General features: G+C 35.4%; 1 protein-coding gene across 1 annotated transcript; it reads right to left on the reverse strand.

Annotated features, from left to right (window-relative positions):
• Window positions 1–3,110: 3,110 nt before the first annotated feature.
• On the reverse strand, window positions 3,111–11,031 carry LOC145660543 (uncharacterized). The gene is made up of 2 exons (XM_081725735.1): window positions 10,879–11,031; window positions 3,111–5,044 (listed from the first exon to the last, which is right to left on the reverse strand). Exon 2 carries the CDS (start codon window positions 5,022–5,024, stop codon window positions 3,375–3,377), a length of 1,650 nt encoding a protein of 549 aa, XP_081581861.1. The 5' UTR covers window positions 5,025–5,044; window positions 10,879–11,031; the 3' UTR covers window positions 3,111–3,374.
• Between the last annotated feature and the right edge of the window lie 2,984 nt (window positions 11,032–14,015).

Below are 14,015 nucleotides of genomic sequence, written 5' to 3' on the forward strand. Positions count from 1 at the left end.
CAGCTACATTTTTTTTAAATTAAGGTGTTTCTAGTTCATAGCTCCTTATCTCAGATTGCTTATTTTGATCTGTTCAGTCATATTTGAAAGTTCTTAACGTGCCTAGGGAAACATTCCAGCTCTTTATTGAAATATCTTTTCTTGCTGATTTATCAGGATTATATTTTCCTCCTCATACCCTATAAATAATATCGGATACGTATATTTAAAAATTCATATAAAGATGTATGAGGGACAGTTTCCGGAATTCCCCTTGTAACTATTTATTACCACAATATAGGTACACATTCATTTAATCGCCTTCAAAATGGCTCGCATAGCCTAAATGAACATTACCCTCCTCAACCAGCCTTCATACTCACCGGATTTAGCACCAGCGGACATTTTTTTGTTAAGATCAAAAAGAGCCTCAAAGATAACCGTTTTGGCTACCACAGAAGACATCTAAACCAACGCGATGGCTGAACTTCGGAACAGTGAAGCCATATCTAGCATCTTGGTGCTACATCTAGCATAATCCACATGCATTTAGCATCTAGCATCTTGACTTTAGCATCCTGGCCAAATCTAGCATAACTTCATTTTACCCTCTGTTAAACAGAAAAAGAACAAAAATTTAGATGATTCAAGGACCGTCGGGAATTATTTTTAGTTGAAGCGATGGTTGGAGCAATGAAACCAGTCAGTATTTCTGCGGTTGTAATTTTTTGTTGAATTCAGAGCAAACGCAAATGTTCAAAAATAGCAAACGTGACTCTGCAAAACATATCTACTTACCCATAGTTTTATTACTGCCAACTGACACCTGAATGTGTGGTTATCTGGAATGTTTCTGTTCCTTTCAATTTACAACTTGAGAGGGGAGGGATTTGAGCGTCAGGGGACAACTGGTAATTACATTGTACACTAAAAGAAATGCTTCAGGGCTGTGTCGGAAGCAGCATATTGTGTATATATTTCTTAAAATGTTATCCATTCATAAAATATAAATTCGACCATCCTCCCCTATAACGTGCCATTTATCATCATTCCTGACAGCGTCATATTAGATTTGTACACGAATACAGTTAATACACTTCATTAAAATAATGAAGATAAGTAGGGGCGGGTCTTTAAAATTAGTTAGGAAAGATAATTTGAAAATCTGGTATAATTTACAAAAATCTAACATAATTCAGACCCGTGTTTGGCATCATCGCGAGTCTCGAGTGTGGCAACCCTGCTTCGGAACATATCAAAACAGAACTTTCGGTGTTGTTTCCAATAATGGCAGGAGAGGTGGAACAAATGTTTGTGTATTCTCAAGAATCCTATTTGGAAGGCGATTAAGTGAATGTGTTGTGGTAATAAATAGTCACAACGTAATTCCGGGAACTTTATGACTGCCCCTCCTATTTCCATGTTTCTCATAAGATCTTATAAATTAATAAAACTGTTGTTGATAGGATGGAACTATCATCATAGGTATTCTGCCTTTATTGGCAGGTCACTTGCCGCAGCTGAGAAGCTTCCATGCTCCACGGTCCTCCGCTAACATTTTCGTCTTCGCGTATGATCCTTCTGTTTTAATATCATCCATTAATTGTAGTCTCCTTCGCCCCCTCCCTCTCTTTCCCGCCACCATACCCTCTAGGACGTCCCTCATGATACAATCTCTTCTTAGGCAATGTCCCAACCAGTTTCTCTTCCTCTTCCTAATAATATCTAAAAGTGTTCTTTTCTCACCCACCATTTCTAACACTCTCTCATTCGTTTTCCGCTCGACCCAACTAATTCTTTCCATTCTTCTCCACACCCACATTTCGAAGGCTTCCAGTCGATTTTCGTCACCTTTACGTAATGTCCATGTTTCCGCCCCATACAGTACAACACTCCACACGAAGCATTTTATGAGTCTTTTTCTCAACTCTTTGTTCAAGGTCCCACAAAACAGACTTTCCTTTGTTTTAAAGGCTTCTTTCGCCATTCCTATCCTTGCTTTTATTTCACGTTCGCATTTCATGTCATTACTAAGAATACTACCCAGGTATCGAAAACTATTCACTTGTTCTATTTTCTCCCCTCCTACTTTTATATTTGACACAGAACCCTTCGTTCCAATCACCATGGCTTTTGTCTTTCTAACATTTATTTTCATCCCATATTCTTCAAAGCCCTTTCTCATTTTTTCTAACATTTTATTGATTTTCTTTTCAGATTCTGCAAGAAGCGCCATATCGTCTGCAAATCTTATGCATCTAATCATTCTACCTCCTACCGAAATACCATCATCATCATGTAAACCCTTTTTCACTATCTCTTCTAGATAGGCATTAAGTAGTGTTGGCGAGAGGCAGCATCCTTGTCGAACTCCCCTTCCAATTGCACTCTCTTCCGTCAGTTCTTCCCCTATCCTAACACTTACTTGTTGGTTCATGTATAAGTTTCTTATGAGTCTTCTATCTTTCCATTCCAACCCTATCTTTGTTAGAACTCCCAACAACAATTCCGAATTCACGCGGTCAAAAGCCTTTTCTAGATCAATAAATACAACATACACCTCTTTCCCTTTTTCTATAAATCTTTCACCGATCACCCTTAATAATCCAATAGCATCTCTTGTGCCCTTGCCTCTTCTGAACCCGAACTGCTCTTCCTCAACATCTTTATTTGTTCTTCCATATAACCTTCTGTTCAGTATTCGGAGCAGAATTTTAGCTGCATGAGATATGAGGCTAATAGTTCTATAATCCTCACATCTCTTTGGGTTCGATTTCTTAGCCATCGGTATCATGATCGTTTTCAGAAAGTCTCTTGGCCATTCTCCTGTTTCATATATTTCATTGCATAGTCGCCACAATTCTTTCTTTCCCTTGTCTCCTATATTTTTAATGAATTCGATTGGTATGTTATCTATTCCTGTTGCCTTTCCATTCCTAATCTCGGATATAGCCTTTTCAAACTCATTCCGAAGAATACTAAATCCTTTATCATCCTCGCCTACTTCATTTTCCACTTCAACATTTAGGCTACACGGTCTATCCCTACTCTCATATAAGCTATACGGAACTATAAACATTAAATATTCAGTGGTAATATAATTCGAACTTGAAATTACATTTCTCAGCCAATAATGTAACAGTAACAGTAAATTTATACAAAGAACTTTAAACATCAAGTTACATCTTCAGCATAACAATTTTTAAGTTTTCCTTTTTTAAGAATTATACATCGTAACAATTATTCCAGATACCAAAATATTTAAAATACCTATACATGTTATTTATCTTAAACCATTGCCACTGGAAATTTTGTTAAAAGCAATTCTGAATTTTCATATTCTTTTCGTCGGCTACTTGTACCAAAAAAAAAAAAAAAAAAGTAGAAAAAATAAATTAATGATTGTTTGATTGATGGTTGTTACTGCAGCGAAGAAGCGCAGGCATACATTCTTTCAAGGATTCGATTTTGTGCCCTTCCAGAACGAAATTTTGCAAATGTTCATGTGCGGCGATCTTCTCTCCCACCATCGCTAAATTCAAATTGTACCTTTCCCACACACACTCTATTTCCACATCGGTTAAATTTGGCCCCACTTTGAGCAGGTTGATTGCAGCACATGAAGTCACACATTTCGATAAAGTGACGTGCGTGAGATGCCAAAGACACATACGCTTCAGTAATCCATCCCATATGATATCTTTATTAATGGAAATCTGTAGTTCCCTCAAGTTGGGACTGTTTTCAAGGACAGTATGCAAATTGATTTGCCGGATTCCCGTACATTTGAAGATGAACGTTTTCAACTGATACCCTTTATCTTGTACGAGTTCAATGAATTCTTGTTCCTCTGGTCGGACCTCATTTTCGTTTTCGTTCTCTAGAGGAATACTATTTTTTGTACAATTCAGATGCTCAATCTTTTCAAGATCCTTTAAAGTGGTAATAGGTAGTATTGTCGAAAGGATGCACTTTAGATCAGTAAGATTTGGGCATATTCTGTTAATCATACTGACTGCCCTAGACGAAAGTGCTTTATCTGTAAGAATAAGTTTTTGTATTTTCGTGGGAATCAGGGTAAACTGAGGTATGGTGTGCAAAAGACAACAGACTTTTTCAAAGAATTCAACATTGAATCGATTGCCTACTAATTGCAGATTAGGAACAAGTTCCAATAATGCTAGTAGTCCTTTGTATGATACATTAGCTCCAGCTATATCTATCTCCTCAAGAGTAAGACACAATGGAGTTTTGCTTCTGAGAAACCTAATTGATTTATCCTTCTGATCTCTCTGGCCGCTTGATCCCTCTGGCAGTACATTGAGTTCTGGACGAAGAAACTTGGACATCGGGGGATAAATCCCAGGTAGATTCCATTTCGTACTTTCCCAGTTGTTGTTAACAGGTGGACTGTTGGGTTGATCAAATGTGATTGATTGAGTCAAGAGATGGATGCCCAGATCAGAGATAAGGCCTAACGGAACTTGCAGAATACGCAATTGGTGGCAAGATTGTCCAACAAGATGTAAGATATCATCTGTGGCCTTATACTGAATTTGAAGATGTACCAAATTTCTTGCTGAAGCAAATAAAGTTGCCAATAGCGGTTTGTCATATTGCGTGAAATGTCCAATAGTATCAGGTGCCAAGTCGCCTTGAACAAAATGTAGTTTTTTGAGGTACTTTCCCTCCACGGATATGATGGATAAGATTCGAGTGAATTCTTCTGATTTGGATCTTGGCGGTAAGTTTATTACAAGCTGTTGTGTATCGTAGGTCATCAGAGTCTCAAATATGTATCGCGTGAGGGCAAGATCCTCGGCTTTTTTGGAAAATTTTTGCAATGCTTGCATTTGGAGCATAAGTTTAGATGGAATGGGCAGAGGAAGTTCCTTATACGAGGTCAAGGGCAATGAAGATGATAAAACATTTTGATTTTTTATCGCATTTTTTCTCTCTTCCACAGTGTAGTTTCGCAGTATATCCTTTGCAATTGCTTGATAAACGATTTGTTGTAGTTCTTGCGGCTGCTTGTGTAGAGGCATGTCGATAATTGGTCAACAACCTGATATAGAAAAATCAGATCATGACGTAATTACTATTTTTTTATTAAAATATAAAAATGAACTTAGTTTATTTACCATTAAATCAATAATAAGAGTTACTTCCTAAGTTCGAACGGATATACGCTATTCATATGAAAAAAATAGAAGGAATTGACATCAATTATATTTTACATTTATAGACAGAAGAAAGTACCTAATATGAGCCTCCTACCCTTAAATAATCACTCGTAACTATTTCGTTTCTGTAAGTAGTGAAAAATGCAAAGACGGTAACATTGGAAGTAATCTTGCACATTGTAAAGGGAAAAGTGAAGCTAGTTGTGCTGACATCGATGTGGAAATATGTATTACGTCGTTTAGTGTGCTTTTTATGGTCAATAAAACATAAGCCTGCCATACGTCCCCTTAAAGACGGGACAGTCCCGATTTTTTACCGAATGTCCCGCATCCCTACAAATTCAATCGGGACAACAAATGTCCAGTATTTTAATCTCGTCCCATTTCTGCTGTCAATATAAGCTTACTCGAAAAGTGAAAAATGAAAGATTCTGGGATTGGCTGGGAATCCTGTAATTAATGAATGAACAATAAGCTGTAACATGTAACAGCTTCGAGCAAGTTATCACATTACGCTCTCCGATTTGATAGCGAGGAAGCCAATAGACTAGCAGCGCAGAGTTGCAGTTCTCCGTTAGCAGTCAAGTGGATCTGCATTTTTTGATAAAATGCACGAGCTGACCTGTCGTTGATAATACATTACAAATGAAGTGTTCCAATTTTGTATCAACAAGAATGCCTACACTGAAGTGCACGTTTTTTTTTTTTTATTTTATTTGAAGAAGTACCCGTACCGCTTTCTGAAAGCAACGAAGTTGACTGCCAAATTTGCAATGCTACTGTTTCCATTGCACCTGGTGGAAATTCGGACACTCTTCTATACTAAAAAACAAGAAAACACAAGTTATCATCGAGTGTTTCCATCTACAAGCATAGGAAAGATGAGTGACATTTTTTCTAGCAAGACATTAGATAAGTTAACAAGAATTATAAATAAGAACCCCTTCGTGGCTAAGCGGTTAGCGTACGCGCTTTTGACGTGGGAGACCCGGCTTCGATTCCTGGCGGAAGCTCAAGTGGTTCGGATTCCATGTTAATCAGAAGGTCCCGTCTCATATAGCCTCGCTGCTGAAAGGGACGTTAAACTCAAAATCAATTCAACTCAAGAATTATAAATAACTTTTTTTTTATGAGAGGCTAGGGGTACAGATTTGTGCTTTGGCCTAGGACTTACAAATATGCAAATCTAACCCTGACAAACAGGAAACAAGGAGAAAAATCAGCTAAATTTTCATCAGATTAAACTGACAAACGTAATGTTGGCAATACAACCATGTAAATAAATATTGCTAAACACGCGAAGAATATGAAAGGTAAATTGTATCACTGATTTAAATAAAAAGAGATTATTTGCATATTATTTTCCCGGAAAGCATTTTTATAAGATGTCATCTTGAGTTTTTAAGGTGATTCATTTGTAGTTGGATTGTAAATATCTTCACTCCGTACAATTAATTGCAGGTAACGAATAGAGAAAAGTAGCTGCAGCTTAAAGAACTTTTCCCTATTATACTGTTGTTCATAACCAGAGCTACAATTCATTGAATTGTGTTGGAAAGTTTAGGGAAGGGGGATCGAAGATGTCTCGCATTCTTATATATATATATATATATATATATATATATATATATGGCAGGCTTATGAAATATGAGCAGGGGTATGTGTAATTAACATTGGCATGTTAGATTAAAAGACTATAACCTAATTAATCGAGCAATCAATATATCTTTGTAAGTTTTACTTTCGAAACTGTGGCTTTTGTTTATATTGTGTGCTGAAACCTTGATTCGGCACCTCTCTTCGTATTCCTAAATCTGTTCCTTTTCTGACAATACATTATATCCTTTATACTATGACGAATCATTTGAGTACTTTTCGAGAAATATTTTTGTAATAACTAACCGTACATTCAGTGGTGGCTTTAGCGGGTAGGCCGGATAGGCACGGGCCTACCCAAAAATTTTGAAAAATATATAAACGCTAAAAGATACAATAAAGAATAAATATATTTTCCACTACTTATATTAAGTAAATAATTATTTAACAAATAGCATTAACGACTACTGTAAAAATAATTTCCTACTGTTATTAATCAATCAAATGTGTATATGTATCCCTAAGCGAGGGAATGGACCTACCCAAAATTAAAATCCTAAAGCCATCCCTGAGTACATTGTTGCAAATCTAAAAAGAAAGAAAAGACTCACGTTGAAGATTGGAAAGGGTTTAAAAATGTGGTCAATGATGTCCCGAAAAAATAGTCTTAGAAGACTATCTGATAAATTCCATCCTGGACAAATTGCTCCTACAGTAACTGATGTTTTATGTATGTCCTCAGGGAAGTTCAGTGAGGATCAAAGTAGGCAAATGTGGATCAGGTATATTCAGTACCAGGATTGGGCACACTTTTAATACGCTCGAATGGAAAAGAAACTTATGTATGTGATTTTTACAAATAACTGAATACGGGTGTTTTCATTATTTTACTAAGCAATCACATTTTTTTTTTTTTGGTTCGAAAGTTCTCAAACAACGCGCGGAAAGGAAATTATCAAGAACTTTAAAAACTTCGTTTAGTTTATTTTCTTCATAATTCCATCCCATTAGGATGACATAGGGCAATTCTGAGATGGGGAAAATTATAGGAAAGGCCTATAATTTTTTTATGTATTTCAGTTTCGCAGCTCAATTCAGTATAATACGTATTATTTATTAAAACACCTGCAAAAGGTAAGCATAATTGTTTTAAAAACTAGATTTAGTAGCTGTTATAAGCAATTAAAAAGTTGCTTCCATCCCCTACACGGAAGTTTCATAACACTTTGCCTGACGTTAAATTTTAAGCTTTCCATTTAAAAAATAAATTTTATTAATGTAGGTGGTTTTACCATGTTCTGAAACACTATAAAAAAATAATCACATCAAATATTACAATAAACGATATGATTTTCCTAAGGTGCTATAATTGGCCCATTTTGTTATGCTATGGGTCAATTATGGTAAAAATAACGGACAATTATTGCAACGTCCTCTTTTAGCAAAAATAATTTGAAGAAGATAATGTATCGAAACAATGCTTACTGAAATTCCGTTTAAAGTCTGCTGAATTTGGATGTCTTTGTAAACATCTATAGCATCGATATCTACATTTCAGCTGAAGAATTTTTTCGATGTTGATGTAGTGGATTTTTTACCCTCTTACTAGACATCAGTCATTTACAGTAGAAAACAGTAAAATGGAAGAGAACATGTTCAAATGGGTTTCTACATTTAGATGAACTTTTCCCAATAGAACTGGACTTACATTTTGACTGAGAAATCGCTAGTTACGTTGTGCCTTTAGCAAGGTTTTTAATGTATGTTCAGCTTAGCAAGCTGACAGTATGGGCAATTATATTATATTCTCCAAAATTTGAGGAGGGGGGGTTGTAAATGTTTGAAATAAATTCAAAATTAAGAATTTTAAAGTCTATTTGTAACTTTCCATAGTTCAGGTGTTTTATTTGTTTCTGTAGAATAAAAAATATATTTAAAAAAACAGTTGTTAGTGCTTTCTGTCGTTTTTGTATACTTTCCCTACCTAATTTCAATGTTCCAAATGCTGAATCTTATTGGAAATCAACAGACGTGCAATTTCTGATGAGTTTCAATAATAATTACCGATTGCCTTTTTCCTAACATATCACGCACCAAAATCATCACGACTTGCAATGGTTGTAGTCATCGTCTACGTCTGTACCACTACCATTTTTGTACAAGTTCCACACGCATATGCTTTTGGATTCACAGATCATATAGAATTTGACTCAAAATCTTGTACAGTCACGAACATAAATAAATGAAGGTTGGAGCCATTATTTCTTATGGCTCAAACCTCCATTTATTTATGTTCGTGACTGTACATTTCAACGGAATCACGGTTCTCGCAGCATGAGACAGTTGCCTCCCTTAAATTTTCGAACGCTTTCAATTCTGGGAAACATATGTCAAAACGTACTAATTTTGTTTCACATACAATATTACTTAACATATTTTATTTTAAATACTACAGTACTACAGTTTATTTATTGTAGCTAATAAGGATAGTGCTTAAATATTATTTATTTTTAAGGATGTGAGCCATGTTTTGTAATTTTGGATGGGATGTACAATATGGTCATACGTCCATTATCAAAAATACAAGTTCTATTCTATTTCCAAAAATCAACGATAACAAACTGTTTCCAGAAGGAATGGAGTTATCAAAAGGGGATTTTTTCAGAGCAGTAGTGCTCCAAAAGCATATGGAGTATCAAGTAGCTTCTTACATCTATTTTGCAATATAATCAGGCCTAGAAAAGCTTGTATTTCATTCGATATCACAAGAAATGGGTTTTGACCAGCAGAAAGTTATTGTCCAGCATATTTATTTGCCTCAGTTGTAATTAAATCTATCAGATACTCATCAAAATACTTTCATATCTCTAGTTCATTCGTATCTGCACAAATGTTGCAGTGTACAGCTGCCTGACCAGTATACCGAAATGGAGGTAGTTGTGAAGATCAAGTTGACACTACACTCGTGCATTACTTACACTACCGTAACTGTACGGTGGGAAGAAGGCTGTTTACACCCGAACTAAATGCGTGTAAGAATGTAAGATGTTAAGATATTTAAGATTTGAACCTTCCATTCTGATCATCGATATGGCAACAATGCTCCTCATTTAAATTGCCACGTGATTGCCGCGTAACTGTCACATGACTGCCCACGGAAGGAGGAGAATGAAGTTTGTGCGTTGACCAGTTCATTGTCTCGCTTTTTCTGTGTTTGGTGAACAATGGGAGATACCAGGAACTTAACTTTGGATGAGCGATTACTGGCAAGTGTGTAGGTCCATGAACGGAAAGACTAACGAAAATATGCCGCAGGTGATGGATTTGTTTCGTGAACGATTCGGTAAGGAGCCACCAAGTCGTCAGACTTTCATCACGTGCAAAAAGAAAGCTTTTCGCCTGTGAAGTGTTATGAATGCCTCTCGTCGTCGTCGTCCATTAACCCAAAAGGCAAAAAGTTGGTGAGTCAATGATGCGTTCACCCTGTAAGTCGACACGAAAGCGTTCTTCAGAAGTTGAAATTGCAAGGAGCACAATGCAGCACCAGATGAAATAGACTTGAGATAGTTGCTTGTGTAAATGATCTTTCTGGCCACCCTGTATCTATATCCGTCTTGCCAGCGAACACACTATCCAGTGTTGTATCACTTTCACTCACATTCATTTTCTGCTCCATATTGCTGTCTGTATGCTCATCGTCACTCATCTAGTAATTCTTCACACAATGTAAAACAATAAAAGATGAACGAAACGTATTCAAACACAAAATCGCTCACTAAGTTTTTGGCGCTACTCTTACAACGACCAAAGGTACCACTGGAAAGGCAACAACTATGTAGTGTCGGGAATTCGGTAGACACCAGAAATACCTCGAGAAGCTATCTCCATCTTCCAACTAGTAGCCAAAACGGAAATTCACACCTATTAAAACTCAGACGAGAACATCCTGGTAAACACGGAAGTGCATTGAAATTGTGCGATTTTAACGAATTAACTCGGGTATACTGTTTTTGAGACCCCCAAAAGACCTCTCATTAGGATAATATTAGAAGAAATAAATATTATAACGTTAAATAAGTTACATATTAATATTAACTTATAGTAAAATAACTCCACGTACCTGTCTATAATCACTGAATAATGCAGTTGCTATGGTATTTTTTCTATAATTTATTCTTCAGGATTATTATTGACGAATTTATACATTCTAAAAGAACGAGGAGAAAGCTTCTGCCGTGGGTAGCTTACACGATGCATCAATAACCATAGTAACGCTAAAATTAACGGATTAAAATTAAAAGTTACGGTTATGAAAAAAAAAAAAAAAAAAAAACAATTGATTAAATTAAAAATTAATCCCAGAAAAAATAACAATTAAAACTGAAAAACTGAAACTTCAAACTGAATTGATTAAAATTTAAAATTACAGTTTTTCATTATTATGCAATGTGAATTGTCTTGATTTGGGAAAGTAAATCTATAATTTAATGGATAAAATTAAGGTAGGGTTGCCATTAGTGATGTGAGGTGGAAATTTTCCGGAAGATTTCCTGCTATATTTTTCCGAAAAATTTTCCGTTCTAAACAAATATCAGTAATCAAGCAACAATTCCTGATTACTCATAAAATTGATTGAATTCATGTATAGGAATGCCAAAAAGTGAAAGATCGTTTAAAGAATCTGAAAGTTTTCATGGCTCAGGAAATTTCCAGTACTATGTAGGAACAAGTGAAACAATTTTTCATGAATCGAAAAATTTTCAGTCCTGTACGGAAAAGTTGAAAAACTTGAGTCGGAAAATTGTCATCATTTTAAAGTAAAAAGTAAAATATTTTGTGAATCGGAAAGTTTTATTGCTCTATAGAAACAAAGTGAAAGGAATTTTCATGAATCGGAAAATTTCCATTGCGATGTAGAAACAAGTGGAAAATAACCCGGATAATTTTGAATATTATGTATAGTGATATTAGGTGGAAAATTTTTCACTATATTTAACTGCACATTGAACGATAAAATTGAATTTCGTAGAGGAAAGTTAGGTAGCAACAAATTATAATTTTGCAATTAGCTTTCGGTAACCGGAAAATTTTCTAATATTTCGAGATGGCAAGTAAAAAATTACTTAGTATTTCTCTCTCTCTCTCTCTCTCTCTCTGAGTGTGTTTGTGTGTAAAGTGCATGAAACAAAATACAAATATCATATCCCATCTCAGTTCTTAGAGTACAAATATCCCATCTCATTTATTAAAATGTGACGAAAAAGCGAAAAGAAACCTTTGTTAATTTACCAATTATTTCAAAAATAGAAAATTCCAATATTTCTTCACATATAGGCCTGCCTATGAAATGAAATAACTACATAAAACATAGAAGTTCCAGTTCCTTTTGAAGATTATTTTTGTAACAGAAAATAAGAAGAAATGCATTGATTTTATTGTGTTTAAAGCTATGATCAAACTTTGTCTCACGCGTATTAAGCTGACGAAATATGATTTTATGAGATCAAAGGTGAATTCTGAGGGAAGAATACATTAACGTTTTTGAAACATTTTTGTAGAAATGAAGAATCGTTAGATTTTCACTTCATTAAACTTTTTTCAGTCAATATTTGTTACCAATAAATTTTACGGCTAAACAACAATGTAGGAACAAGTAGAGTATATTTTTATGAATCGTAAAATTTTCCGGTAAATTTTCCGTTTCAAAATTTTCCGGAAAATTTTCATCACTGGTTGCCATATTTCAAAAATGAAAATCCGGGACGCTACTAAATTACGAGTATCTTCAAGATGCTTAAAATGAAAAGAAGTGTTATACATTAATTTACTTTCTTCCATTACATAGAGTTGTTCAAGTATTACGTAATCACATTTTTAGTCATTTTAGTAGACCTTCTCCCTAGTTAAGCAAACGTAAGCATATGATTCACCCCTTCCCCCTGGTAAGCAATTTTTTTCACGATCTGTTATGTTTCGTGGCTTTCAGAGTCTGTTTTAGCTCATTCAATGTATGATGTTTCCTTTCACACGTTCTGCCTGTTTATGTTGTATTTTTTAAAATTTTTTTATTTTTTTTAGAACGGTTAATTCATTGGCAATGTGTTCTGGCAGCGTTTGTTTTTTTCAAAGAACTTCTTTCATTGAATTTTTATTTTATTTCTGCTATTTTTAACAAACTAGCAACTCAATAACTCGCACGAATGCTTCGTTCAATGTCAAAGTAGTTTTAAATCGCGAAATCAATTAAATCCGTTTTATGTATTCAACTTTTGAATTGCCATACTCAGAAGTTGAAGAGAATAATATGTTTTATAGGAACGGAAAAAACAAACATCCAGAGGCTGAATTTGTCCAGTGGTTCCAGGTGGTATGAATTGCAGTGTCACATACTTGTTATGAGGAATAGTTTGCTCTAAAGGAGTATGATTTTTATACACAGACCAGGAATCAAATAAAAGCAAGTTATTTTGACCAGCTATTGGCCAAAAGCAGTGCTCATACCATAGTTGTAGTTCTCTTACGCACACTTCCCACTCTTGCTTGCTGTGACGTAAATATTCGCTACTGCCCTTGCAAAATCACTCATATGAGAAAGAATCGTAGGAGGCAGAGCACCTTCAGCTTCCCGCAGCACAATAAATAACTTTCCAGCTAATTTACCCTTTAGATTAGCAGTCGGCATAATTGTATACGAATGTGTTAAGGCATTGATGTTAATTGACCTTTATATAACTCTCTTGGTACCTCTAATTTCCAGAGTCCCTTTCATATGAATTTCCTCTTCAAATCCTGATTGGTCGGAGTTAAAAACAAATTCCTTATTTAACGATGAGATAAGTTTGTTTATCTCATCTACAAATTGTCGTGCCGATTCCGCAGTTTGCTGTGCATCGTCCAGTTGACGCTTTATTTGAAATTTCGTTATCTTACGTCTTCCAATTCTGTATCACTATTTGAAGTTATGTAACCATCCATTACTTCCCTTGAAATCACTGCAACCCATGTCTCGCGCAATTTGATGTCCATATCGTAGTAGGCACTATCATGCACATCCTGTAAATTGTACCGAGCACCCTTGAAACGCGCAAACACCAGTTTTTGTAACAAGTGCGTCTTGTCCTCCCTTGAATATACTACACGGTCATATTGTTGCGGACTTATTCGAAATCTGTTCATAATTGTTTTTTAACTATGCTGTGGATGATCATCCATGTACGTAATTATGTTTTGTACCCGCTCCTTGGACAACGATTGCCC

The sequence above is a fragment of the Thermobia domestica genome, chromosome 9, assembly GCF_964235325.1.
Source record: "Thermobia domestica chromosome 9, izTheDome1.hap1.1, whole genome shotgun sequence".
In the NCBI taxonomy this organism is placed as follows: Eukaryota; Metazoa; Arthropoda; class Insecta; order Zygentoma; family Lepismatidae; genus Thermobia; species Thermobia domestica.

Coding starts and splice junctions, on each gene's coding strand:
- LOC145660543 (XM_081725735.1), bottom strand. CDS start 5,024: ATGCCTCTACACAAGCAGCCGCAAGAACTACAACAAATCGTTTATCAA.